Raw genomic sequence first — 24,448 nt, 5'->3', positions numbered from 1 at the left:
ACCCGGGTAATAAACGCTGTAGATACGAGTGCTGTGTCCACCAACAGTCTTGTACACGAATGTTCATAGCAGCCTTATTTGTAATAGCCAAAACCTGGAGACAGCCCACATGTCTCTCATAGAACAGGTAGTGCCCTGCAGTGTGAACATGTGGTGGGATGATACACGGCAGTGAAGGCGGCAGGCCGCTGTGAGGTGCGGAAATAGGTGCGGTAAAGGAGACCAGAGCAGGAGCAGCGCACGCTGTAGGGCTCCTTACCCAGCGATGCCGTGAAAGTGCTGCACTCGGTGTGTCAGCAAATTTGGAAAACTCAGCGGTGGCCAGAGGACTGGAAAAGGTCAGTATTCATTGCAGTCTCAAAGAAGGGCAATGCCAAAGAATGTTCAAACTACCATACAGTTGTGTTCATTTCATATGCCAGCAAGATATACTCAAAATCCTTCAAGCTAGGCTTCAGTAGTATGTGAAAGGAGACCTTCCAGATGTACAAGCTGCATTTTAAAAAGGCAGAGGAACCAGAGATCAAATTGCCAACATCTGTTGAATCATAGAAAAAGCAAGAGAATTCCAGAAAAACATCTATTTCTGCTTCATTGACTATGCAAAAGCCTTTGGCTGTGTGGATCCCAGAAAATTGTGGAAAATTCTTAGAGATGAGAATACTAGACCATCTTATTACCTGTCTCCTGAGAGACTATGCAGATCAAGAAGCAATAGTTAGAACCGGACATGGAACAATGGACTGGTTCAAAATTGGGAAAGGAGTACGTCAAGGCTGTATATTGTCACTTGGCTTATTTAACATCTATGCAGAGTACATCATGTGAAATGCTGGGCTGGAAGAAGTACAAGCTGGAATCAAGATTGCCGGGAGAAATATCAATCACCTCAGATATGCAGATGACACCACCCTTATGTCAGAAAGTGAAGAGGAACGAAAGAGCCTCTTGATGAAAGTGAAAGAGGAGAGTGAAAAGGCTGGCTTAAAACTCAACATTCAGGAAACTAGAATCATGGCATCCGGTCCCATCACTTCATGGCAAAGAGATGGGGCACAAGTAGAAACAGTGACAGACTATTTTCTTGGGCTCCCAAGTTAACTGAGGACGGTGATTGCAGCCATGAAATGAAAAGACGCTTGCTCCTTGGAAGGAAATTTATGACAAACCTATACAGCATACTTGAAGAAGGAAATGGCAACCCACTCCAGTGTTCTTGCCTGGAGAATCCCAGGGACGGCGGGTGGTGGGCTGCCGTCTCTGGGGTCGCACAGAGTTGGACACAACTGAAGTGACTTAGCAGCAGCAGCATACAGCATATTAAAAAGCAGAGACATTGCTTTGCTGACAAAGGTCCATCTAGTCAAAGCTATGGTTTTTTCAGTAGTCATGTATGAATGTGAGAGTTAGACCATAAAGAAGGCTGAGCACTGAAGAATTAATGCTTTCCAATTGTGTTGGAGAAGACTCTTGAGAGTCCCTTGGACTGCAAGGAGATCAAATCAGTCAACCCTAAAGAAAATTGACCCTGAATATTCATTGGAAGGACTGATGCTGAATCTGAAGCTCCAGTCCTCTGGCCACCTGATGGGAAGAGCCAACTCGTTGGAAAAGACCCTGATGCTGGAAAAGATAGAGGTCAGGAGGAGAAGGGAGTGACAGAGGATGAGATGGTTAGTTGGCATCACGGACTCAATGGACTTGAGTTTAAGCAAGCTCTGGGAGATAGTGAAGGACAGGAAAGCCTGGCGTGCTACAGTCTATTAGGTAGTAAAAAGTCAGACACAACTGAGCAACTGAACAATACCACCACCCCAGATTCCAGAGGAGGCAGAAGTGATCAGAGATGATAGAGGTGAGAGTCCCAGTTCCTATAAGGACTCATGCACTGGTAGGTGCTGGAACGTTCTCTGTCTTGACCTTGGGTAGTGGTTGCATGTGTGCACACATATGTGAAACTTCTCTAAGCTATCATACTTAAGAATTGTGTGCTGTATTGTAGTAAATTCGGTTTTAAAATGAGTATGTGTTCTGAAGCCTAAATCTCCTTGTAAACTCTTTCTGATGCCTTCAGGTTGAAGCTCACAACCTTGGTTTCTGGGCCTCCCATGCAGGCCCGTCTAGAGGGGTTAGGTGTGTCCCTCTCCTGCACCCCCCAGGACACTTTGTGTGTCCTCCAGCTCTGGATATTGGTGGTGGGTTTTGCTTGTCTCTGCGGCCTTTTCACACTCCCTTATCCCCACTGCCAACTTGGGTAAGGCAATAAATGTGTCTCATTCACCCCTTAGTCCCCAATACAGGGTCTGTCATAAGTAGCTAGCTATCTTTTAAATTTTTGTCAAATTAACAAGTAGTTATAGATGGCGATTCCCTGATAGCTCAATTGGTAAAGAGTCTGCCTACAATTCAGGAGACCCCAGTTCGATTCCTGGGTCTGGAAGATTCCCTGGAGAAGGCATAGTCTACCCATTCCAGTATTCTTGGGCTTCCCTTGTGGCTCAGCTGGTGAAGAATCCACCTGCAGTGCGGGGGATCTGGGTTTGATCCCTGGGTTGGGAAAATCCCCTGGAGAAGGGAAAGGCTCCCCACTCCAGTATTCTGGCCTGAAGAATCCCATGCGCTGTATAGTCCATGGGTTGTAAAGAGTCAGACACAACTGAGTGACTTTCACAGACTTGTAGATGAAAAGATTTTCAAGTGTTTGAGTATTAGCAAACAGGGAAATCAGAAGGGCCCTGAAGATGAAGTGTGACTTTCATGTCAGGCTAATGGTGAGATTCCTGGGGAACTGGAAAGTCAGCCAAAGAAACGTGCCATGCGAGGCTGGTTGAGTTTGGCTCCCGGGTCCTCCTCCTGGGTGGTTCCTGACTGCTTCCTGGCAGGGCCTGCCCACCGCGTCCCTCTTCTGCCTCACTGGTCCCTTCCTCTTCCTGTCTCAGTCCTCAGTTGAGTTCAGTTCATTTGCTCCGTCGTGTCTGACTCTTTGCAACCCCATGAATCGCAGCACGCCAGGCCTCCCTATCCATCACCAACTCCCGGAGTTCACTCAGACTCACATCCATCGAGTCAGTGATGCCATCCAGCCATCTCATCCTCTGGCGTCCCCTTCTCCTCCTGCCCCCAATCCCTCCCAGCATCAGAGTCTTTTCCAACGAGTCAACTCTTCGCATGAGGTGGCCAGAGTACTGGAGTTTCAGCTTCAGCATCATTCCCTCCAAAGAACACCCAGGGCTGATCTTCAGAATGGACTGGTTGGATCTCCTTGCAGTCCAAGGGACTCTCAAGACTCTTCTCCAACACCACAGTTCAAAAGCATCAATTCTTCGGCGCTCAGCCTTCTTCACAGTCCAACTCTCACATCCATACATGACCACAGGAAAAACCATAGCCTTGACTAGACGGACCTTTGTTGGCAAAATAATGTCTCTGCTTTTCAATATGCTGTCTAGGTTGGTCATAACTTTCCTTCCAAGGAAAGCACTCTCCACTGTACACTTTGAGATTTCCCAGCATATTTCATATTATTTCCATCATCATATCTTTTCTAAAGACCTGAAATACATCCTCCTGCAGTTTGTATGGTGCAGTTGCAAAAAAGCATGAATTTTAAAACTTAACAAACATGGGTTTTGCCACTCACTCAACTCTATGACTGCAAACATAGTCATTAACCCTCACAAATCGCAGTTCTTTTGTCTGATTCCTACCTTGCAAAACTCTTACGAGCACCCCATTTTTGCCTGTAAAAATCTTGGTGAATAAGGAAATACTTGGTGCAGGTTTCCTTCCTCTTTTCCATTCCCATTCTCTAGCAGAGCGAGTGATGTTTCTCACCGTAGGTGTGTTTCTGAAATGTGGCGTCTTTGTTCACAGACGCAACCCCGCATGATGGTCTCCTCCTGCAGGGTGAGAGTGGGCCTCCACGTGACGCCTTCGGGGGCTGTGGCGGTGTCCGCCAGTCAGGCAGGGGGGAGAAGGGCAGGGTGTCGGTCCCCTGCAGATGCACCTGTCGGCTCCCTCCTGCCTGTGCCCACGGGATGGGCAGCTTAGAGCGGGCCCGGCGCTCCTGCGTTCTCACCACCGTCTCCCTCCTTCCACAGTGCTGCCCTTCCCAGCACCAGCTGGAGGCTCTTATCTTGGAAAGTCTTTTTTTTTTTTTTTTTTAACGCCGTGGGCCAGTTGATAAACAGTTTCCGAGACACTATCTGTTAGTGGCAAGTAGCTCATCAGAATACAGCATGCAGCTGAGAGTCTGTTGGTGGGTTAAAAATTAAAGACCGAATGGAAACAGGACAGAATTCTGTTTGTTCAGCCACTGAAGTGTGACCTTGCAGACCGTGTGTTTGAGTGGGAATTATACCCCAAGTACCAAAGGTGGAATGCATATTAAAAAAAAAAAAACACTCGCTCTGTGGGTTATTTTTGTTCTGAGCGTAGCTGTGCGTGTTAGCGCAGCATGCCTCTGTTTTCTCCGCCACTGACACGGCGTCCTGACCCCTCTCCAGTGTGTCTGATTTCTCCAGTTGTGTCCTGAGTTCCGTGCGGAGGCTGCTCAGTGGAACTTTCAGTCTTGTGTGCTCGAGCACGTTGGAGACAAATTTGCTTCTAGATTCGTATATTCCCCTGCTTCTGCTTAAGACCAGAGGTCTTTCATCTAGCTCTTCACATATTTTGATGGTCAGCTTTTGACGTTTTGCTTAATTAAACTCTTAAAGTGACAGTAATGGCAAAATAACACCGTGGTTCTAGTCTTTCCCCTCACATTTCAGCCTGTCTGAAGTTCTTCACAAAGAATGCAAGAGAAATGCCAGAAGTAGAAGGATAAGTAAGATGATGTTCGTATCGAGCATTTCTTGAGCACATCCTAGAAACCAGGTGTTGTGGAAGTCACTCTCTTTTCTTACCACCTGCTTGATGACACCCTCTGCTCTGTGGGGAGCTTTTGGCCCATTTTCCACATGAGGCCAAAGCGGCTCGCACGGGGGCGCTTGGGCCCTGCTCCTGCTCCCTGCCATCACGTCACGGGGGCTGGGAGTCAGGGCCGTGCCATGCAAGGCCAAGGCTCCGTCCTGTGGGAGGATCTGCTTGGCGCCTCTGACCCCCATTCTCCTGGACCAGACACTCGACGATGTGTCCCATTCCAGATCAGCTGAAAATACCTTTCTGACATCCCACCCTAAGGGTTCTGGTTGCTTTGTAAGTGGTCAGTGTGGAAGCAAATGCTCTCTGTGACAGCGTTCATTCTCTAGAGTTCCTACCATGTGTGAGGCACGTCCTTCTCACTGAAGGACAATGACTCTTTTTTCAGTCCTGTTAAGCAGAATATAGTAAGCTTCTTTAAAGCCAGCTGATTTCATTCATTATTTAAACAGATTTAACTGCTGGGTGGAGAATTCATGAGAAAATTGCACCAAATTCAGATGCAGATGTTTGCCGAAGAAAAGTTAGTTGTTAATCTTCCTTGAATTTGGTGGTTGAGCTTACAAAATATTTGTATTGATCACATTGTTCTTTGTACTTCTGGACATTTTAATAGTCTCAGTATTACTATTCTTGAAAAGCTTCTTTGTTTTTCCGTAAATGCCTTCAGAGCTCTGCTCCTACCCCATTGAGCGTCACTGTGGAACTGCAGTGTCGTTTTCTCTCTGAACTCTCTTCTGGTATACGTGTAATAGCTGTTTATGGCTTACTTTCTCGTGTGCTCTTCTTTTCTAGAGTGTTCTGCCGTGCAGCGTCTGGGGGCGGGGAAGGGATGGTTAGCTTGTGGACCGCAGCCTCTAAACGTGTCCGGGCGCTTTCCTGGCCTCCTGCGTCCCTGCCGTGGGCCCCTCAGCCCTCTGCTGGTTCTTTCCCTCCCTCCTCCCAGCCTCCACTCCCAAGACTGACAGCTTCTTACCTGGGGCATTCGACAGACTCTGTTCACGCGAACCTTGTCCATGAATCTTCTTGAAGTTGAACTCATCAAATTCGTCTTTGCTCTTCTTGTGGCTTGAACTGGGACAGTGAGTAGGTTGGAATGAAGATATTTCCATGAGCTATGTATGTATGTATGTATATCTGTTACTCCTGTGTAGTTTTAACAGAACAAGGTCAGAAATTTGCATATCTTACAGTTCACAGTATAATTTGGTTTGGAAATGAGCTTCTAAAGTTACCCTGAAAAATTACCAGTGGATAAATAATTTGATGATAATAACTTTAAGTTTTAAGGAAGTCTTACCACTGTGCATTTTGAGTTATTGGTTATCTCCTTCCAGGGAAAAAAAGGTTCATATTGCTTACAAACTAATCCACTGGGAGTGAGTGCTTATGTTGGCTCTTAACTGTCTGCCTCCAACCCCTCCCCCCGACCCATGACCTCCAGTTCCCAGGCCTCGAAGACCCTCTATGTGCAGATGACCCCAGAGTACATCTCAAGCCCAGACCTGTCCCCAGGCTCCACAGAAAGGTACCACTGCTCTATACCAGCGATCATGGCACACACGTGTACGCACACGCACAGGAATGTTACTCAGCCACACAGAAGAGTGGCATCTTGCCACTGTCACAGGGTGGATGGACCTACAGGGTGTTCTGCTAAGTGAAATGTCAGAGAAAGACAAATACTGTAGATTTCACTTAGATGTGGAACATAAAAAGCAAAAGAAATGAACAACTATAATAAAGCAGAGACAGAATCCCAGTAGCAAAATCCAAAGGTGGTTGCCAGAGGGGAGGGAGGTAGAGGATGAATGAAGTAGGTGAGGCAAGGTGAGAGGTACAGACACGCAGTTTAAAACACACGCGGCACGGGGACGAAATAACGTCCAGCGTGGGGAATGCAGCCAGCAGTGGGCGGCAGACAGCAACTGGGCTTCCCAGGGTGGTCATTTCGTAATGTAGAGTGACACTGTGCAGCTGGAGCCGCCACAGTCCTGCAGATCAATTGTAAAACAGAAGCGCTGTCTGCTGGGCCTGGAACCCCAGACGTCCCCGCTCAGCGGGTCTGGGCTGGGGCCCTATGGTTTGCGTTTCTAAAGAGCAGGTGCCCAGGCCATGTTTACACTCCTGCTCCAGGGACCCGTGAGGAGACACCGCTCCACAAGCCCCACTCTCCAGCCTCATCTCCTGCCTTTTTTATCGTCTCCCTGCACACAGCCACGCTGACTTCGTTTCCATAAGTCAGTTATGCTCAGTTCTTTTCACCTGTGAGTCTTTGCGCTTCCAGTTCCTGCCCCATTTCTACAGCACAAGTTCCAGTTAAGATATCATCGTCTTCTAGAAAAGTCTTACCTGACTACCCTTTCTAACGTCCTGCCTCCACTGTCCCTCTCTGGTTGATCATCCTGCTTATTTCCTTATAGGAAGTATCATAATCTGTAAATGTGTTTTTTCATTTGTTCACTTCTTTCTTGCTCACGCACTCCCTACCTCTCATGCACTGTCTCTCTGTTTCTCTCTCTGTCTCTCTGTCTGTCTCTAGGCCAGGTGTCATGAGCCCAGGGATCCTGGTGACTTGTTACCTACAGATATGTGATGGGATCAGTCATAAGAGCTGTTTTCCTCCTTCACACACATGTATTTTTTTCAGTTTTCAGCAGATAGCTGTCGATATCGAAGGGCAAGGCAGGGAATGCAAGAACGAATGAAACATGCTTCATTCAATTGTGAACCCCAGAGTCTAATGAAAGAATCAGACCATCAAATGAGTAGCTGCTCTCTACCATGAACTTCATATAGTCAGACTCACTAATCTGATTGTCACGACCCTGGGAAGGAGCCAGTCACAGGCCCAGAGAAGCCAAGGACTGTTCATGTTAGTTCAGCTCTCGCCACAGCATCACAGAGAAGATTCTTTTTTGGTCTTATTGCTCTGCTGGTGTGTTGGGCCAGAGGTGTGTCCTTTACCTGGGGGGACCCTTGGCCACCACCTTTTTAAGGCCGCTCCTGCCTACCCAGCCACACCCCTTCTTTCTCCTGGTAGGGAGGAGAGATTTTTGCCACCCCCCCACCCCCCGCAAAGTTTCTTAAGTGGGTCAGACCAATACATGAATCAAATTAACTCCAAATCACTTTGACCTCAAGGCAGAAAATTCATTCCATATTAAGGTACTCCAGTGTAAGGCCTAAATTCATTGTAATCATAAAATGCCCACAAGAGATACTCTCTATTTGAATATTAATTCTATCTCATTATCAAATTCCCAAGGAGATGTTAAAATCCATAGATTACATTTCATTTTAAATTAAAGTCCAAAACATTAAAGTCAAATTCTCTGCCCATGTGACTTAAAATTCAAAGAAATTAAAGTTCAGAATGCACCCTCCCAATTTCTTATCCTTTTTAATCCCAGCTAGCCCAGTAGGCTACACTCCATGGGGTCGCGAAGAGTCAGACACGACTGAGCGACTTCACTTTTCACTTTCATGCACTGGAGAAGGAAATGGCAACCCACTCCAGTATTCTTGCCTGGAGAATCCCAGGGACGGAGGAGCCTGGTGGGCTGCCGTCTATGGGGTCGCACAGAAACAGACACGACTGATGCGACTTAGCAGCAGCAGCAGAGGCGCTCTTAACGCCTGCAGGGGGTCAGGAGTCTTTTAACAACAGTAGCTTGGGTGGGCATCTTGAGGTTTCATGAACCCCAATAATAAATCTCTGATATGCCTTACTTTGAAAAAAGAGGTGAACAGGACACAGGCTTGTCTTGCACTGGCCCCCGTACACCAGAGTCAGGAAACAAGGGGGTTCTCGGTCTCCTAATAGTTACCCCAAGCTAAAGCACATCCACCAAAGCCAGCACTTGGTGTCTCTCGTCAGCAGCAGCAAGTCTGAGATCACCGAGGGGCTGTCCTTCCAAGTGGACGTCTTTCCCTCTCCCTCGCCCTCCCCACCCCCAACCCCAGTCACTTCACTGACTCCAGACCTGCTCTTTGCTTTCTTTTGTTTTCCTTCATCCACTGCTTCTGTTCTGATGGTGAGATTAAACCACTTTTCACACCACTCTTAGCTCCTGTTTGTTTCCTAGCGGCAGAATGGTCCAAGAAAAGACCTTTTAAAATTGCAGGATTCCTTGGAGTTTCTGTTTCTCCAGCACAGTAAGAAGACAATAGCCTTGTGTTTTTTCTGGTCCTGGTAGGACCAGAATTTTCTTACGTGTGATATTTACTGTAGGGTTCTGGCACAAGCCATTTTCAAGTTAAAGTAGTTTTCTGAGAATTAAAAATAATAAATAGGTGCTAAGTATTACCTGATGCTTTTTCTGTGATAGTGAAGATAATTATTGGTATGTTAATGAGGATAATTGCCTTGTAGATTTTCTTTCTTTTTTTTTTTTGTAGATTTTCTTATCTATATTAAGATTGTGATGGATTTTTAGGGTATGTTTAATTAACCTAATATTTTTCCAGGAATTTGCGAGAGTTGTCTTGGGAAGGGGTATATGTTCATAAGTAAGTTCGTTATTTTCCTTTATTGGTCTGTCTGAATCCTGCTTTTAGAATCAGGCCATGGTAGCTTCATAAAATGAATTGAGGAACTTTCGCTCCTTTTCCACTGTTTTTGAATAACTTATGTATATAATGGGCTTCCCTGGTGGCTCAGTGGTAAAGAACCTGCCTGACAAAGCAGAAGATGTAGGTTCGATCCCTGGGTCAAGAAGATTTCCCTGAAGAAGGAATTGGCAACCCACTCCAGTATTCTTGCCTGGGAAATCCTATGGACAGAGGAGCCTGGTGGGCTATAATCGACAGGCTTGCAAAAGAGTTGCACATAAACTTAGCAACCAAATACCAACAACAGATGTACATAATAGATTTATCTGCTCCTTAAAAGCCTCATGGTACTTAACTTGGGTAGCTGTTTGGGTCTTTGCTTCTATCAGTGAGTCTTGGTCATTTTCATATCTTTATTTAAATGTAACTGTTTAAAGTATTGACCTTTTCAAGCTTTTTATTCTTTTTATTCATGTCAGTTTTTCTCAAAGTACCCGTTTTGTCTCAGTTTTCTGGGTTTTTTTTTTTTTTCCATTAAATTCATAATATTTATTTATACTTTCTGTATCTATTTCTATCTCTTCATTCTGTTCTTTTTCAATAGATATCTCTCTTTTCCCACTCATCAGTCTTTCTGGGATTTTCCCATTCTGTTAATATTTACAGTGAAGCAGCTTTTGATTTGAGTCCATCTTTTCTGTGTGTTCCAGCCTCTAGTCCACGGACGTCTGCCTGTCGGTCCGGGGGGACAAAGATAAAGAGAGATGGCAGGCTTCTCTCCAAAAGTAAAGCAAAACAGAAATCAAAAGAGCAGCATCTTTAAAACACTGAAAGGAAGCTAGAGTCATATATCCAGCCAAAATATCCTTCAAAACTGGGGGCAAAATAAAGACATTTCCAGACAGACAAAAATTGAGCGGATTTGTTGTCAGTAGAACTGTGCTATGAAAAATGTTGATGGATGTTGTACCAGATGAAGGAAAATGGTTACCATGTGGGCAAGAATAAAATACCTTTGTCTTCACTTTTTAATTTTTTAAAAATACAATTGGGTCTTTGAAGCAATCTTAATAGTAATGTATTTGGCGTTTTAATTGCATGTACAAATAAAATGTATGAGAGCTGTTGCCCAAATGTCAAGTGAAGTATACAGTTGTAAGATTGTTATACTGTGTGTGAAATAGTGTAATATTATTTGTAAATAGACTATTACAAGTTAAGATCCATATTCTAAACCTAGAACAACCACTTTAAAAAAAGGAAAGAGTTAGTTAATAAGCTAGTAGTGGAGGGGAAAAGATGGAATATTTAAAAACACTCAGCCTAAAGGAAGTCAGGATAAGAGAAAGAGGGGAATAAAGTACACTGGACTTCAGCAGTACATGAACTGTGAAATTCTAGATGTTCAAGCTGGTTTTAGAAAAGGCAGAGGAAACAGAGATCAAATTGCCAACATCTGCTGGATCATCAAAAAAGCAAGTGAGTTCCAGAAAAACATCTATTTCTGCTTTATTGACTATGCCAAGGCCTTTGACTGTGTGGATCACAATAAACTGTGGGAAATTCTTCAAGAGATGGGAATACCAGACCACCTGATCTGCCTCTTGAGAAACCTGTATGCAGGTCAGGAAGCAACAGTTAGAACTGGACATGGAACAACAGACTGGTTCCAAATAGGAAAAGGAGTACGTCAAGGCTGTATATTGTCCCCCGGCTTATTTAACTTACATGCAGAGTACATCATGAGAAACGCTGTGCTGGAAGAAGCACAAGCTGGAATCAAGATTGCCGAGAGAAATATCAATAACCTCAGATATGCAGATGACACCGCCCTTATGGCAGAAAGTAAAGAGGAACTCAAAAGCCTCTTGATGCAGGTGAAAGAGGAGAGTGAAAAGGTTGGCTTAAAACTCAACATTCAGAAAACTAAGATCATGGCATCTGGTCCCATCAGTTCATGGGAAATAGATGGGGAAACAGTGGAAACAGTGTCAGACTTTATTTTTCTGGGCTCCAAAATCACTGCAGATGGTGACTGCAGCCATGAAATGAAAAGACGCTTCCTTCCTTGGAAGGAAGATTATGACCAACCTAGATAGCATATTGAAAAGCAGAGATATTACTTTGCCAACAAAGGTCCATCTAGTCAAGGCTGTGGTTTTTCCTGTGGTCATGTATGGATGTTGGAGTTGGACTGTGAAGAAAGCTGAGCGCCAGAGAATTGATGCTTTTGAAGTGTGGTGTTCGAGAAGACTCTTGAGAGTCCCTTGGATTGCAAGGAGATCCAACCAGTCCATCCTTAAGAAGATCAGTCCTGGGTGTTCATTGGAAGGACTGATGCTGAAGCTGAAACTCCAGTACTTTGGCCACCTCATGGGAAGAGTTGACTCTTTGGAAAAGACCCTGATGCTGGGACGGACTGGGGGCAGGAGGAGAAGGGGGCGACAGAGGATGAGATGGCTGCATGGCATCACTGACTCGATGGACATGAATTTGAGTAAACTCTGGGAGTTGGTGATGGACAGGGAGGCCTGGCGTGCTATGATTCATGGGGTCGTAAAGAGTCGGACACGACAGAGCAACTGAACTGAGGATAAAAATAACACTGATGTCAGAATGATATACTCAAACACAACTGTCTTGATAAGTACATTAGAAGTAAATGGCTTATGTTAAAATTAAAAGACAGTGTTAGATTGAATTTTTTTTTAAAGCGAGACTCAATCATATGATAACAAGAAATACATTTTGAATGTAAAGATGAAGATAGGTTTAAAATGAAAGAATGAAAATGGCATACCATGCAAACACTTTTTGAGAAGGTGGAGTGGCTATATTAACATGAGACAAAATAGACTTGAGATGTACAGAGGAATATTTCATAATGATTAAAGGATCAACTTCTCAAATAGAAGACATAAAAGCATGAACATGTATTGCTAAGAGGGAGAAGGCAATGGTACCCCACTCCAGTACTCTTGCCTGGAACCTCCCACGGACGGAGGAGCCTGGTGGGCTGCAGTCCAGGCGGTCAGACATGACTGAGCGACTTCACTTTCACTTTTCACTTTGATGCATTGGAGAAGGAAATGGCAGCCTACTGCAGTGTTCTTGCCTGGAGAATCCCAGGGACGGGGGAGCCTGGTGGGCTGCCGTCTATGGGGTCGCACAGAGTCGGACACGACTGAAGCGACTTAGCAGCAGCATATTGCTAAGAGAACTTTGGCAAGTACATTAAGCAAAACTGACAGAACTGAAAGGAGAAATAGATCCGTAAGGTTTGTAAATTCTAGAGCAAGGAGAAACAAACTCAGGAGTAATATAAACACTTGAACACATTAACATGTGAATGGATAAATAAATGGTATATTCTTGATCAGAAATAAAAATAAAGTGATACATGAGTAATACAAAAACTTGAGCACATAAATAAATGGTATATTCATAATCAGTAACAAAAATAAAGTGATACATGTAACAACACGGACAAATCTCAAAAACATTGAAAAAGACGTCTCTTCATATAGTCTTATTCCCGTGCTAGTGTGGAACAGACCAGATCTGCCTGTCGAGACAGGAGCAGAGAGTGGTTACTGAGGCGGTGGTTGCTCAGGGACTCCTGGGGTGAAGGAGACACCCTCCCTCCTGATTGGTCAGTGGTTACCAGGTGCAGTCACAGGCTCCTGCGAGTAAGTTGCATGTCCGCCAAGTCTGTTTGTGAAGTAGAGCAGCACGGGGGTGAAGGGGTGGAGGACAGGCTGTTGTATTTTAGGCATTGCTTTGAGGGCTTGCCGCAGATCTCGCTTTGTTTGCCTTGGTGGGTGCTCTTGGTGTTGGTGGGGAGCAGGAGTCCACGACTCACTGCGTGTCAGAGTCGCCCACAGAGTTGGCTCAGGACACTGATGTCCAGGCTCTGCTCCCAGAGAGTCTGCTTGCCGTGTCCTGGGCTTGGGGCCACGGCACTGGTTGTTTCTGAAGCCTCCCCTGGGTGATTCTGACGTGGAGTCCAGGCTGTGAAGCGCTCATCTGGACTTCTGCTCTGAGTGCTGGAGAAAGTTTGTCTGCGGAGCGCAGGTGCTGTGCATTCTCGCTGCTGCTTGGGTAACACCTCTGATTGTTCCTCTGGCGTTGGGAACAGGGCAGCAGCTCAGTTGTGAAATGCCCAGTCAGGAAGCTGCACAGGACACCATGGAAATAAGTGCAGCACAGAGAGATGAACAGCACTGTATTTTTATGAGACGTAGAACTGATTGTGTGAGGCAAAGCCCAGTAGAGGCCGTGGATGGAAATTAGTGACCTGAGGTGTGCCCGGCTTGTGAGGCAGTCAAGGAGAGTGTGGTGCTAACTCAGAGCGACCTACCTGATGTCGTGTGATTGTGGAGACAGATCTTTACGTTTTCAGGCTTTGCCTGTGCTTGGTGAGGGATGACTGTGCCCAGCCCTCTTCAAGTGTGGGTGAGGTGCTGTTTGTTTATTCGTGTAATCCTCACTCTAATCCTCTTGTTACACACGAGAAACTCTAGACTGAAGTTCAGAACCCTCCACAGGTTACACGGCCAGAGAGCTGAGCTGGAATTCTCCCGCAGGTCTGTCTGCCTCCAGCAGTAACCCCCGTCCTCTGTCCTGGGGATGGCAACTGGTCTCGCCCGTGGGCAGGTACATGCACATCTCAGACAGATGGTTCATTGATGGTGAACCCAGCGTCTGCCTCCTTCCGCCTCAGGCTTCGAGCCTTCTGCGTTGGCGGTCACCTCTGCTTCATCTGTCAGTCGAAGCCCTGTCTGAGCGTTACCACACGCACGTCGGCTGTGTGCTTGCTTTGGCAGGAGGACTCTGCTCACCTGTGCATGTGTGCACGCATCCTGCAGCCCCGTGCCACGAACACACTTCCAGTCCTGCGTTGGCATCGTGCTCTTGTTTTTCTTCAGGTTGTTTTTGACTTTGCTGTTTGCCATTCAGTGTGAGAGCAGACAATGAGGGAGCCTCTGTTTGTTTGTTTTTTGTCAACCTAATACATTTTTCCCCAAAGAAGCACAGGTGCTCCCTGAGTCGGCCGCCCACCTTGCAGGGTCTTCTCTGAGACGAGTGTTGGCTGCGGTGGAGAGAACAGTTCGCAGGCAGTGAGCCGTCCTGCCGTCTGCACTTGATTTCCAGAGGCTAAACGTTTGCTTGTTTCAGCCAGACTTGCCGTCTTGTCAAGATGTGTTTCGTCGCGAAGCGTTGACTGAGCTTGGCTCCCTAATAGGAACTGTTACTACAACTTGTGACTCATCACAGGTCTAGAATCAGTTCCCAACATGTTGGCTAAAGAAACAACTTCCCTGTTTTATGAAGTGCGAACAGAAGAAAACGTGTTCATTTCCTAATTGTTTCCCCTGCCCCTGACTCGAGCTCCTCACTCAGCAGCGGCAGGAGCCCGTAAACATCAGCGTGGTGATGACACCTGCATCAGCGTCTCCTGGAGGCGTCCTGCCCACGGGTCCTTTCCTCAGTGACCGTCACCTGTGTTCACTCTCCAGCGTGTCGTCATGCGTGTGTCATGACGTCACTACCGTCCTTCGTCTATAATAGGTTGCTTATGTTATAAACATTTAATGAATTTCTATAAAAAGTTACCTCGTATCATTTCATAACGGAGCGGTATGAATGAGAAATATTTACCTAGGAATGCATTGCCCCGAGTTCAGGCATGGCTCTAGTGTAACCATGATTTCCAAGAACTCTTTAATTCACCCTTACAGTTTGCTTCTAAATGTCAGTTTTTAGCATGTGATTTTATTTCCCCTTCCATTGGGGTTTCTCTTAGGCAGTGTCCGAGGGAGCCAGTTCCTGTGGCCTCCCCAGCCGCTTGTGTCGTCAGAGGCGCCTTTTCCACTGTGGCAGCTGAAGGATGGTGTCATAATTTGCCTGAATCTTATTAGAAGCAAAGTTGAGCAGACTTTGACGTCTCTGCAGTCCACTCGCGTTTCTTTCATCTGTGCCATTTACGTTCATGTATTTCATCCAGTTTTCTGTTGGATTCTTGGTCTTTTCTCAACTTTTACAAAATCTGTACATCTTAAAATATTAACCCTTTTCCTGTGGTATCTTTCAAATAATTATTACAGCTTTGACTTGCCGTTGTAAAAAAATGTAGTTAAATTTTACAACTTGTCTCTGTTGCTTTTGGATTTAGAACCATCGAAATTGCTTCCAACTTAGAAAAAGAACTTACTTACTAGTAAACCGAGACACATTTGAAGTTTATGCTGGTGAATAATATTGGGAAGAGATCCACTTTATATTTTTTTAAAAGTATATTAAAATGTAGTTGATTTGCAATGTTGTATTCAATTATATTTTTTAAAATATGTCTACCTAGTTGCCCAACTTTTTGGAGGAAGGATGAAAAGAAAGAGTGTCATTTTTTGTTTGCATGTCTCTTTTTAAACATTTCTGGACTGATAGAGGCATTTCGGGTAATTGCACTAACTGTATTTTTACAGGAATGAGTCAGGAGATAGAAAAGGAGCCACAGACCCTTCTGTAGCCCCCACACCCCCAAGCCGTCCAAGTATGTGAATTTGCCTTTTCTGTTCTTTGTAGGTGAACGAGCTGGACGGCATCCCCCTGATCCTCGACAGCTGTGGCCTCGACGACAGCAACCCCTGTATCCTTGACATGCCCCTCAGTGAGTTCACGCCCGGGGCCTCCGCCCGGCGCCTCCATGAGGGAGTTGGTTGGCTTTCTCATTGGCTTTGTCCCTAAGAATTGAGCCACTTGGTCAGAGTTGGAGCTGAGTCACACTCCCGCAGCCTGTGCAGCACAGTGAGCTCAGGTTCTCGGGGGCGTTCTCCTCCAGAACGCCTTAAGCCCCAGCTGGAAGCTCACCTGTGGGCCCTATGTCACTGCATGCCACTGGCGTCACCTTTCCAGACCACGTGTTCCGTGGAATGGCTGTGGAGGAGTGTGTGTCCCTTCTGTAGAGGTTTGAAGAATCCAGACCTCTGGAAGAACCATTCTAGCAGTGGTAGCTTGGAGACCTCTGAGAGCTCAGAAGTGGGGAGAAGCGCCCCAGTGGCCCAGGAGTCTGGTTTTTGCTGGGTGCTGTCCTGCGGCCCTCAGCTACTGACGTCAAAGGCTCTGGCTCTTGCCCCTCCTTGGCTGACCACCCTTCTGGAGGGCACTGTGCAAGGAACTTGCCCACTCCCCACCTCTCTGCCTAGGTCTTCCCTGTGGGAAACGGATCTAATACAGTGATAAAGAGCCAGGCTGGAGGCTGGAGGCTGGAGGCAGCCTGTGTAGGTTTGAGAGAGAATCTGTTTCACTTCAAGACCTTCCAGTCCCTTGCCTGGCCGCTGCATGGCCTTGTGCTTATTGCTGGTGGGGGGGTGGGGTTAATAAGGCCATCGCCAGGACTTTGAGATTGTGACCCTGTGGGAGGCCAAGGAGGAGGGGAATTTTGTGTTTAAAATGCTCACTATTGGTTTCTGTCAAGAAGAGAAAAGGAGCTGATGAAAATCATGTGTTGCAAAGTAAGTGGATTGAGAAATGCTTATTATTTGTGCTAAAGATACTGTCGTTTGTCTGATTAGCAATGGAAGAAAATTTCCTATTTTAAAGAGCATGATAGCTTGTAAGCTCAGTCAGAGAAAGACAAGTTAACAGCCTCTGAAGAGTTTTCTTCAAAGTAAAACAGTCGGTTCACTGCCTTGCATTATGATCAAGCGCTACAGGCTGTGCTCCTTAGACGGGTTTGAAATTTTTTAGCCCCAAAAAGGGAAAGGAGAAAAGAAAGCTGTCACAGGAAAGCAATAAAAACACATTCAGGTGTTACTGCAGGTGTTGCGTTTCCGGATGAAAAAGATGATTTATTGCAAACAAAAACACGCAATTTTACTTTTATATTCCCTGAATTGACCTTCTAGTGAAGAAAGGTTTTTTATTACTAATTACTAATCTTTGGCCTTTAGCAAAGACTGGAAACTTAAAAGGCTGTTGCACACAGCCCGTGGCAGCTCTGCAGATATGCTGCAGTGGTTCATGCTTACTAAGTCTTTTATGTTGGCGTCTCCTTGTCAAATATTCATTCATTGATCCTTTCAGGAAACATTGAGTCCTTACTATGTGTTTACATACGTTGCCTTCTTTAGTTTTGACAACACTGTGAAGCAGGTCCTATTATCATCATCTTCCCCATCTGTAGATGAGAAAACTAACTGAGAACCTTAGCGACTTGTCCTAAAGGTCAGACTCAGAGGTTAAGCTTGGCGTGTGCCTGATTCTCAGCCACTTTTCTAAAAAAAAGTTTTCTAAACTGCCCCCTATGAGTCACTGGGACAGTCAGAACACATACAGAGAAAGCATAGTAAGATACTAATGTAGTGGAGAAATGACTCAGAATTATACACTGAAAACTTTTATATGGACAGTCTATGTGGATAACTGGTGTTTTAAACGGTTATTAATGAAGCATTGCAAGATTCAGGAATCTTTAAATTGTCAAGAAAAGGTGAAATGTTAAATGTTGAGTGTTATATGTATTTAGTAACTCTTTAGACTTTTGTTTTATAAAGGCCTACTAGATTTTAAAGACATGTAAGATATACTTAAGATACAAGATACATACCAAAATATGAGACCTAAGGGAGAGTGATTGGAGAAGGCAATGGCACCCCACTCCAGTACTCTTGCCTGGAAAATCCCATGGACGGAGGAGCCTGGTGGGCTCTAGTCCATGGGGTCGCTCAGAGTCAGACACGACTGAGCGACTTCCCTTTCACTTTTCACTTTCATGCACTGGAGAAGGAAATGGCAACCCACTCCAGTATTCTTGCCTGGAGAATCCCAGGGACGGGGGAGCCTGGTGGGCTGCCGTCTCTGGGGTCGCACAGAGTCGGACACGACTGAAGTGACTTAGCATAGTTCACTTGGAGCTGATGTTTGTGCCTGGTGTGAGTGAGGGTCTGTCACTGTGTTTTTCCATCGGAGCACAGAGTTGTCCCGGCCCGCTTATTGAAAAGCGCACGCGTTGGCTCCTGTAGCGCCGTGTCTGTCGTGTACGTGGCGTGGACTCTCCTGTCTTTTCCACTGACCTCTGTGTCTGTACCAGTACTATAGTCTTAAGTACCGTCGCTTTCTACAGTTTCAGAACACTGTAGACAGACTGACTGAGTCCTTGACTGAGTTGATTGAGTCCTTCCAACTTGTTTCTTTTTTTTAGAGCGTTATGGCTATGTTTGGTCATTTGTGTTTGCCCATAAAAATTTTAAAACCAGCTAGTCAGAGTCTACACATCTGTGCTTGTGTGTTTATGTGCACACACGTTTACACACATGTACATGCTTAAAACCGTCACAAAACAATTTAAAATCTCTACTCACTGAAATTGCATTGGCGAGAATCAGTTTCATGAGAATTGACATCTAAACAGTACTGTCTTCTAACCCATCCATGATCATGGCATATCTGCCCATTTATTTAAGATTATCATGGGGTTTTTGACCCATGGATTATTTAGAAATCATTGCTTAAATTCTGAACAAATAGGAATTATTTGGGGGGGATTCATTTCTAACATAAATATATTATGATCAGAGAGCACGTGCTTGATGCTGTTTGTCCTAAAAAATCTGTTGAGACTTGCCGTGTGGCCCCCTGTACGGTCAGTCTCCGCAGCGCTTCTGTGTCTGCTTGAACGGTCGCACCTGTTTTCTAGTAGTGGACTACAGTCTTTTCAGGTCAAGTCTGTAAACTTTTTACGTTTTTAGTGATGCTTTTGTCTATTTTGGTTTATCAATTACAGAGATAGAGGTTTTAAAAATCAGCCTATGACTGTAGATTTCTCTAGATTTCTCCTCTTATCATATAGCACTGCTCTCATGTATCCTGAGGCAGTGTCATTACAGTTTTATCAGGTCCTGAAAACGTCCCCGTTGTCACTGTAAAGTGACCTTCTGTGTCTCTACAGATGCTTTTTGCCTAACATGAATATAGCTACTTTACTTCACTTTTGATTGATATTTACGTGGTAAAACCATTACAGAACTTTTATTTTTCAGTCTTTTTATATCAGAGGTGTTCGTTGTAAAGAGCATAGTTGACTTGTTCTTAGTCTAGTTTCTCTGTCTTTTAGCTATTGCGTTTAGCCCATTCATACTTCGTGTAGTTGCTTATCTGTTTATATTTAAGCCAGTCTGATCTGCTTTCTATTTTAGTTTTCTCTTGCTTCTTTTGAATTGTTTTATATAATTAAGCATTTATCTTTTTCTAGTTTAAAATTTTTAATTTTTTTTTCTATTTTGTTAATAGTTCCCTGGGAAATTATACCATGCATCCTTGACTAAGGAAAATATAATATTTTTCAGATCTTTACCCCTTTTCCAGGTAGTATAGGACCAGTCCGCATCCCCCAGCTTGTATGCTGTTGCCGTGTATCTCCGTTCTGCTTTACAGTCTATGAAATGTACGGTCAGAGCTCCATAAGGTCAGTTTCCATTTAGATGCTCCACGTACTTACTCCTCTCCTGCCTTCCACCCCTTCTTACAGCTCTGTCTGTCTACCTGGGCTCATTTTCCTTCTGCCTGAAGTCTTTCTTTTAGAATTTCCTTTAAAATGGGTTCATGGGTGAGTGACTGTTTGGCTTGTTAGAAAATGTGTGCCGGACTCCAGCATTTGGGATAGCTACAGGATCTCAGTGTTCTAAGGCAGCGGTCCCCAACCTTCTTGGCACCAGGGACTGGTTTCTTGGCAGACAGTTTTTTCCACAGGCTGGGGAGGAGGGTAGGGTGGAGCTGGTTCAGGCCATCACGCGAGTGATGGTGGGTTCAGGTGGTAACACCTTTGGCTCTACGTGCCTCCCTCCATCTCTCAGTTCAGTCGCTCAGTCGTGTCCGACTCTTTGCGACCCCAAGGAAGCAGCACGCCAGGCTTCTTGTCCTTTCCCATCTCCCGGAGCTTGCTCAAACTCATGTCCATCAAGGTGGTGATGCCATCCACCCACCTCATCTTCTGTTGTCCCCTTCTCCTCCAGCCTGCAGTCTTTCCCAGAATCAGGGTCTTTTCTTTTCCATCTCTCAAAAACTTGGCCCTGTTTACAGAACCTCCAAGCCTGTCCTCCATACTTAGAATATGCCCATAGGTTCCAGCATGTCCTGACAGGTCCTGTGCGTTCTGGCCCCACCTGCCTCTTCATTTAGATCCAGACTGGTTCCCCTCTTTTAGCATTCCCCAGACATGCCTCCTTTTTTGTGCCTCGAATCTGTGATTTCTCACCTCAGGGAAGTCGTTATCTTCCTCCCTTGGCTGAACTCTCTCCCCTGGCTCAGCCTCCTCTTCTCTTCCTCAGGGAAGCCTTCCCAGAGCCTCATCAGCCCCTCCTGGGACCTGTTCTGTTCCTTCAGCTTGTCTCAGTCTGTAACTGAGGATTTGTGCATTTGCATCTTAATTGCCCTCTAGACCAAGGTCCGTAAGGGCATGGACCTTTTTTTTTTTCCCCCGTTTTTTATCTCAATGTAATATGCCACTGATAGGCACATACTAAATGTCCAATAGATATTTTTAGATGGGTACATGACTGAGTAAGGCGGTGAACAAATGAATGAAAACCAGCAGCTTGATGGAGTATGTGTGTGTGTGTGCTTATTGGACAGGTAGGGAGGATGGCTCTAAGCAGGGGAGAAATATCTCCCATGGATTTGATGATTCTTTTGTGAATTGAATAAACTTGGTTTGGCAGCAGTATTATTTCAGCTTTGTTTGGTGGTTCAGCTCCTTCTAATAACTCACACCAGTCAAGCTTTCATTGAACTTTAATTTCAGTATTTTGTGTTAAAGAAAGCAATATATATTGCGTATGCATAGACTAGGAATCAGAGCTGAGAGTAAAGGTCAGTTAAGAAAAACAGCTCCGTTCTCTGATTGCTCTGGATCGGCGGGCTGTGTTGTGTGCTCACGCATCATCCGTGGGTTAGGGCTGAGGGCTCATGTTACCATAGGGTAGGCATCCTTGTTCCCTGTGGGAAGTCAGCGGTTCCGACCCCCTGGAAGACTTCCTCTTTCTTCGCCACCCATGGGGATTAGGAATTTCTAGGTGGCATATCCAAGCAAGCTGGGCTGCAGCTCCCCCAGGCTGGGAGCGGGACTGGAGGGCTGGCTGCCCCGCTTCTCGGAGGCGTCTTCTAGTGGCGGACTGGGAAAAGACAACATCCCAAGGGGGTAGCTCACCCCGAAGGAAGGCCCTCGGCGGCGGTGTTGCATCAGGACACAGCCCAGCTGTCCGTCCGCCGCTCCCTTGCGGGGACCCGCAGTAATGACACAGTAGCAGATGCCATCGGAAAATCCCAGCCCGCCACCACAGAGCCATTTCTTATTTGTCAGTTTATTGTGGCAAGTGGGATTTTTTGTTGTTGTTGTATCCAAATAGAAACAGCTGAACTTTATTTGAAATGTTTTTCTTTGATTCTTTTTTTGATCTGTGTTTTGATCAGTTGTCCTTGATGTGGGTTTTTTATATATATATGTATTGTTTTTATTGGAGGAGGAGGGGACAAGGAGAGGATGAGCGTCTAAACTGGGTTGGGGTTTTTTTCTGTTCTTTTCTCTTTTTTCCTTCCTTCCTTTCTCTTTTTTTCTTTCTTTTTTTATTGAAAAGCCTCATTTGTAAGTGTTACGTGTGCCCAGAAACGTAAGTTTATAGGAAAAATAACCAGAGTTTCCCCAGTCATCTCCTGTTGAGGAGGGATGGATAGCATAGTGACACGGGCATCAGCTCTGGGGCTTCACAGACACGGGTTCTGCTGCTTCTCAGCCTCTAAACACGTCGCTTGCCCTGTGTTACGAGTCTTGGCGTATTTATCTAAAATGGGACGGACCCCACAGGGTTACGGGGAGAGTACGGTGTGCTGTGTGCCAAGTGCCCGGCCTGTAGCTTCTCAACGAGCAGGTGTGTCATGCAGATGTCCAGACAGCTGCTACTGCCCACGAGAAAGGTGAATTTCCATCTGTGAGCACACTGTGAGTCAGTGGTAAAACTTAAACAATAGTAATAATATTGCAAAACAGAAAAGAGAGTCCTGAAGCGTACTCACATACACAGCAAAGGCCCCCTGTACTTAAGGAGTAAAGGGTGGTCTTTTTCCATGAATGATCCTAGGCCAATTTAATATCTGTTACAGGGAAGAAAACCCTGCCACCGTGTCTCACCCTGTTCACCCACAGTAATTGAAGATAACTCATAAACCTTCATGTGGACAGTAAAACACAAGAGCTTCTAGAAGGACTCATAAGAAAGTATGGTTCTTGTCTTGGAACAGGCAAAGGTGTCTTAAACAAGACATCAGAATTTTAACTGGGAAAGCATTAACTTTGAAAAAGTATTTGCATCGTAAGCCTGTATCTGACAAAGGACTCATACCCATACTAATTTAGGACTGCTGTGAAACAACAAAAGATAATTCAGGTTCTGAGAATGAACAAAAGACCCACGGCATCTCACAGAAGAGGAAACCCAGATGGCCAGTAATTGTACAGAAAGAGCTTAGCATCCTCATCAGGGAAATGCATGTTTACCCCACAGTCAGGAACCCACCAGAAGAGCTGATGAGAAGATGACAGGACCAACGGATGGCAGAGGTGTGGGGCAGCCTGAACTGTGATGAATTGATTTGGGAGGTGTCAAGTAGGGAAACCTCTTTGGAAAACTTTGGCAGTGTCTGCTAACTCAGGCCCGCCCTGTGAGCCAGCAGCTGCAGCCCTAGATGCCCCCCCGGGAGAAGTACATACATGTGTCTGTCAGAAGACGTGTGCAGGAGCATTCCTAGTCACAGTGTTTATAACAGCCCCAAAGTGGAACCATCCCACATAGTCAGCAGTCGTAGAAGAGTGTGGATGATTATTCCCCAGAGCGCCATGCAGCAGCAAAGAATGAGCTGCCCTGTGTAACATGGGTGAGTCTCACTAATGTAGCATAGAGCTGAAGAAGCTAGAGTCAGAGAGTGTGCGCTCTATGACTGTATGTGACAGCAGCAGTCAGGATGGTGGGAGCCTTGATGGGTAGGAGGGTGGGCATAGGTGGGCAGTGGCACCCAGGGCCTCCCAGCTGCTGGGCGTATTCTCCATCTCAGCCTGGGTTGGGCTCATGTGGCGTACGCCCGTGAGGAAACGTCAGGATGTACGCAAGGAGGTGTGCGTCGTTGCTTCTCACACTGACGTTTTAAAAATCACCGAGTAGTTTCTAGGTGCCCAACCCTGTGCTGTATATATACACCCTTTAAGCTACATTGCCTGGCATAGGCGGTTTCTTTCCTTCTGTTTTTAACAGGCCTCTTTGTTAAGCACTGTCATTTCACAGATGAGAAGAGAGGCGCTCACGGAGTTGGTTCCCCGAGCACAGCCAGCTCTGCCAGCTCCTGGGCGGTGGGGCCACGGGGCCAGCCCAGCGCTATCTGTGCCCTGCTCCTTGTTCAAGCGCCTAGACTTCTGTGTGGGCGCCTCTCCGCCAGCCCAGCCCTTCCTCCTCTTAGACTTGAGCACGCGTGTCTTCCTCCTGGAGTTCTCCCGTGGCCCCCAGCGGAGCCTGAGCGCCTCAGCTCTCTGTGTCAGTTGGGCTCCTCTGCCCCTCCATGAGTGCAGCACATGCAGACCCCTAGATGCGCAACTGTGCCCTCCAGAAAAGCCTGTCCCGGGCAGGACCTGTGCCAAACTGCACACCCCACGCCAGACCCCACAGACCCCAGGAGTGTCACCGCAGTGTGTCCCAGAGCATACTTCTGTCTGTAGCATCTTAAATACCTATTATATCAGAGAAGTCTTCTAAGTAATACATACACGTGTCGGACCTGTGGGAAGAAGGCGTCTGCTGCAGGACTCCCTGGAATCTCTGCAGTTCTCATGTGCGTTTTGGAAATTCTGGGCCACAGTGCCACATCTTGGGGAATGCAGGGATTTTAGTGGAAACTTGAGAACGTGCTCCATCCCGTCCTCTTCACGAGCAGT

The 24,448-nt window shown here is 45.9% G+C and overlaps 1 protein-coding gene across 1 annotated transcript in view; it reads left to right on the top strand.

Annotated features, from left to right (window-relative positions):
• ATXN10 (ataxin 10) overlaps positions 1–24,448 on the top strand; it is a 142,118-nt gene that overhangs the window by 101,661 nt on the left and 16,009 nt on the right. The window contains exon 10 of the mRNA XM_027540514.1: positions 16,060–16,123. Within this exon, the coding sequence (XP_027396315.1) occupies positions 16,060–16,123 (64 nt within the window). The remainder of the gene's footprint in view (positions 1–16,059; positions 16,124–24,448) is intronic.

The sequence above is a fragment of the Bos indicus x Bos taurus genome, chromosome 5 (genome assembly GCF_003369695.1).
Source record: "Bos indicus x Bos taurus breed Angus x Brahman F1 hybrid chromosome 5, Bos_hybrid_MaternalHap_v2.0, whole genome shotgun sequence".
In the NCBI taxonomy this organism is placed as follows: domain Eukaryota; kingdom Metazoa; phylum Chordata; class Mammalia; order Artiodactyla; family Bovidae; genus Bos; species Bos indicus x Bos taurus.
Note: the sequence above shows the minus strand (reverse complement) of the source record. Positions and strands in the feature narration are given on the sequence as shown.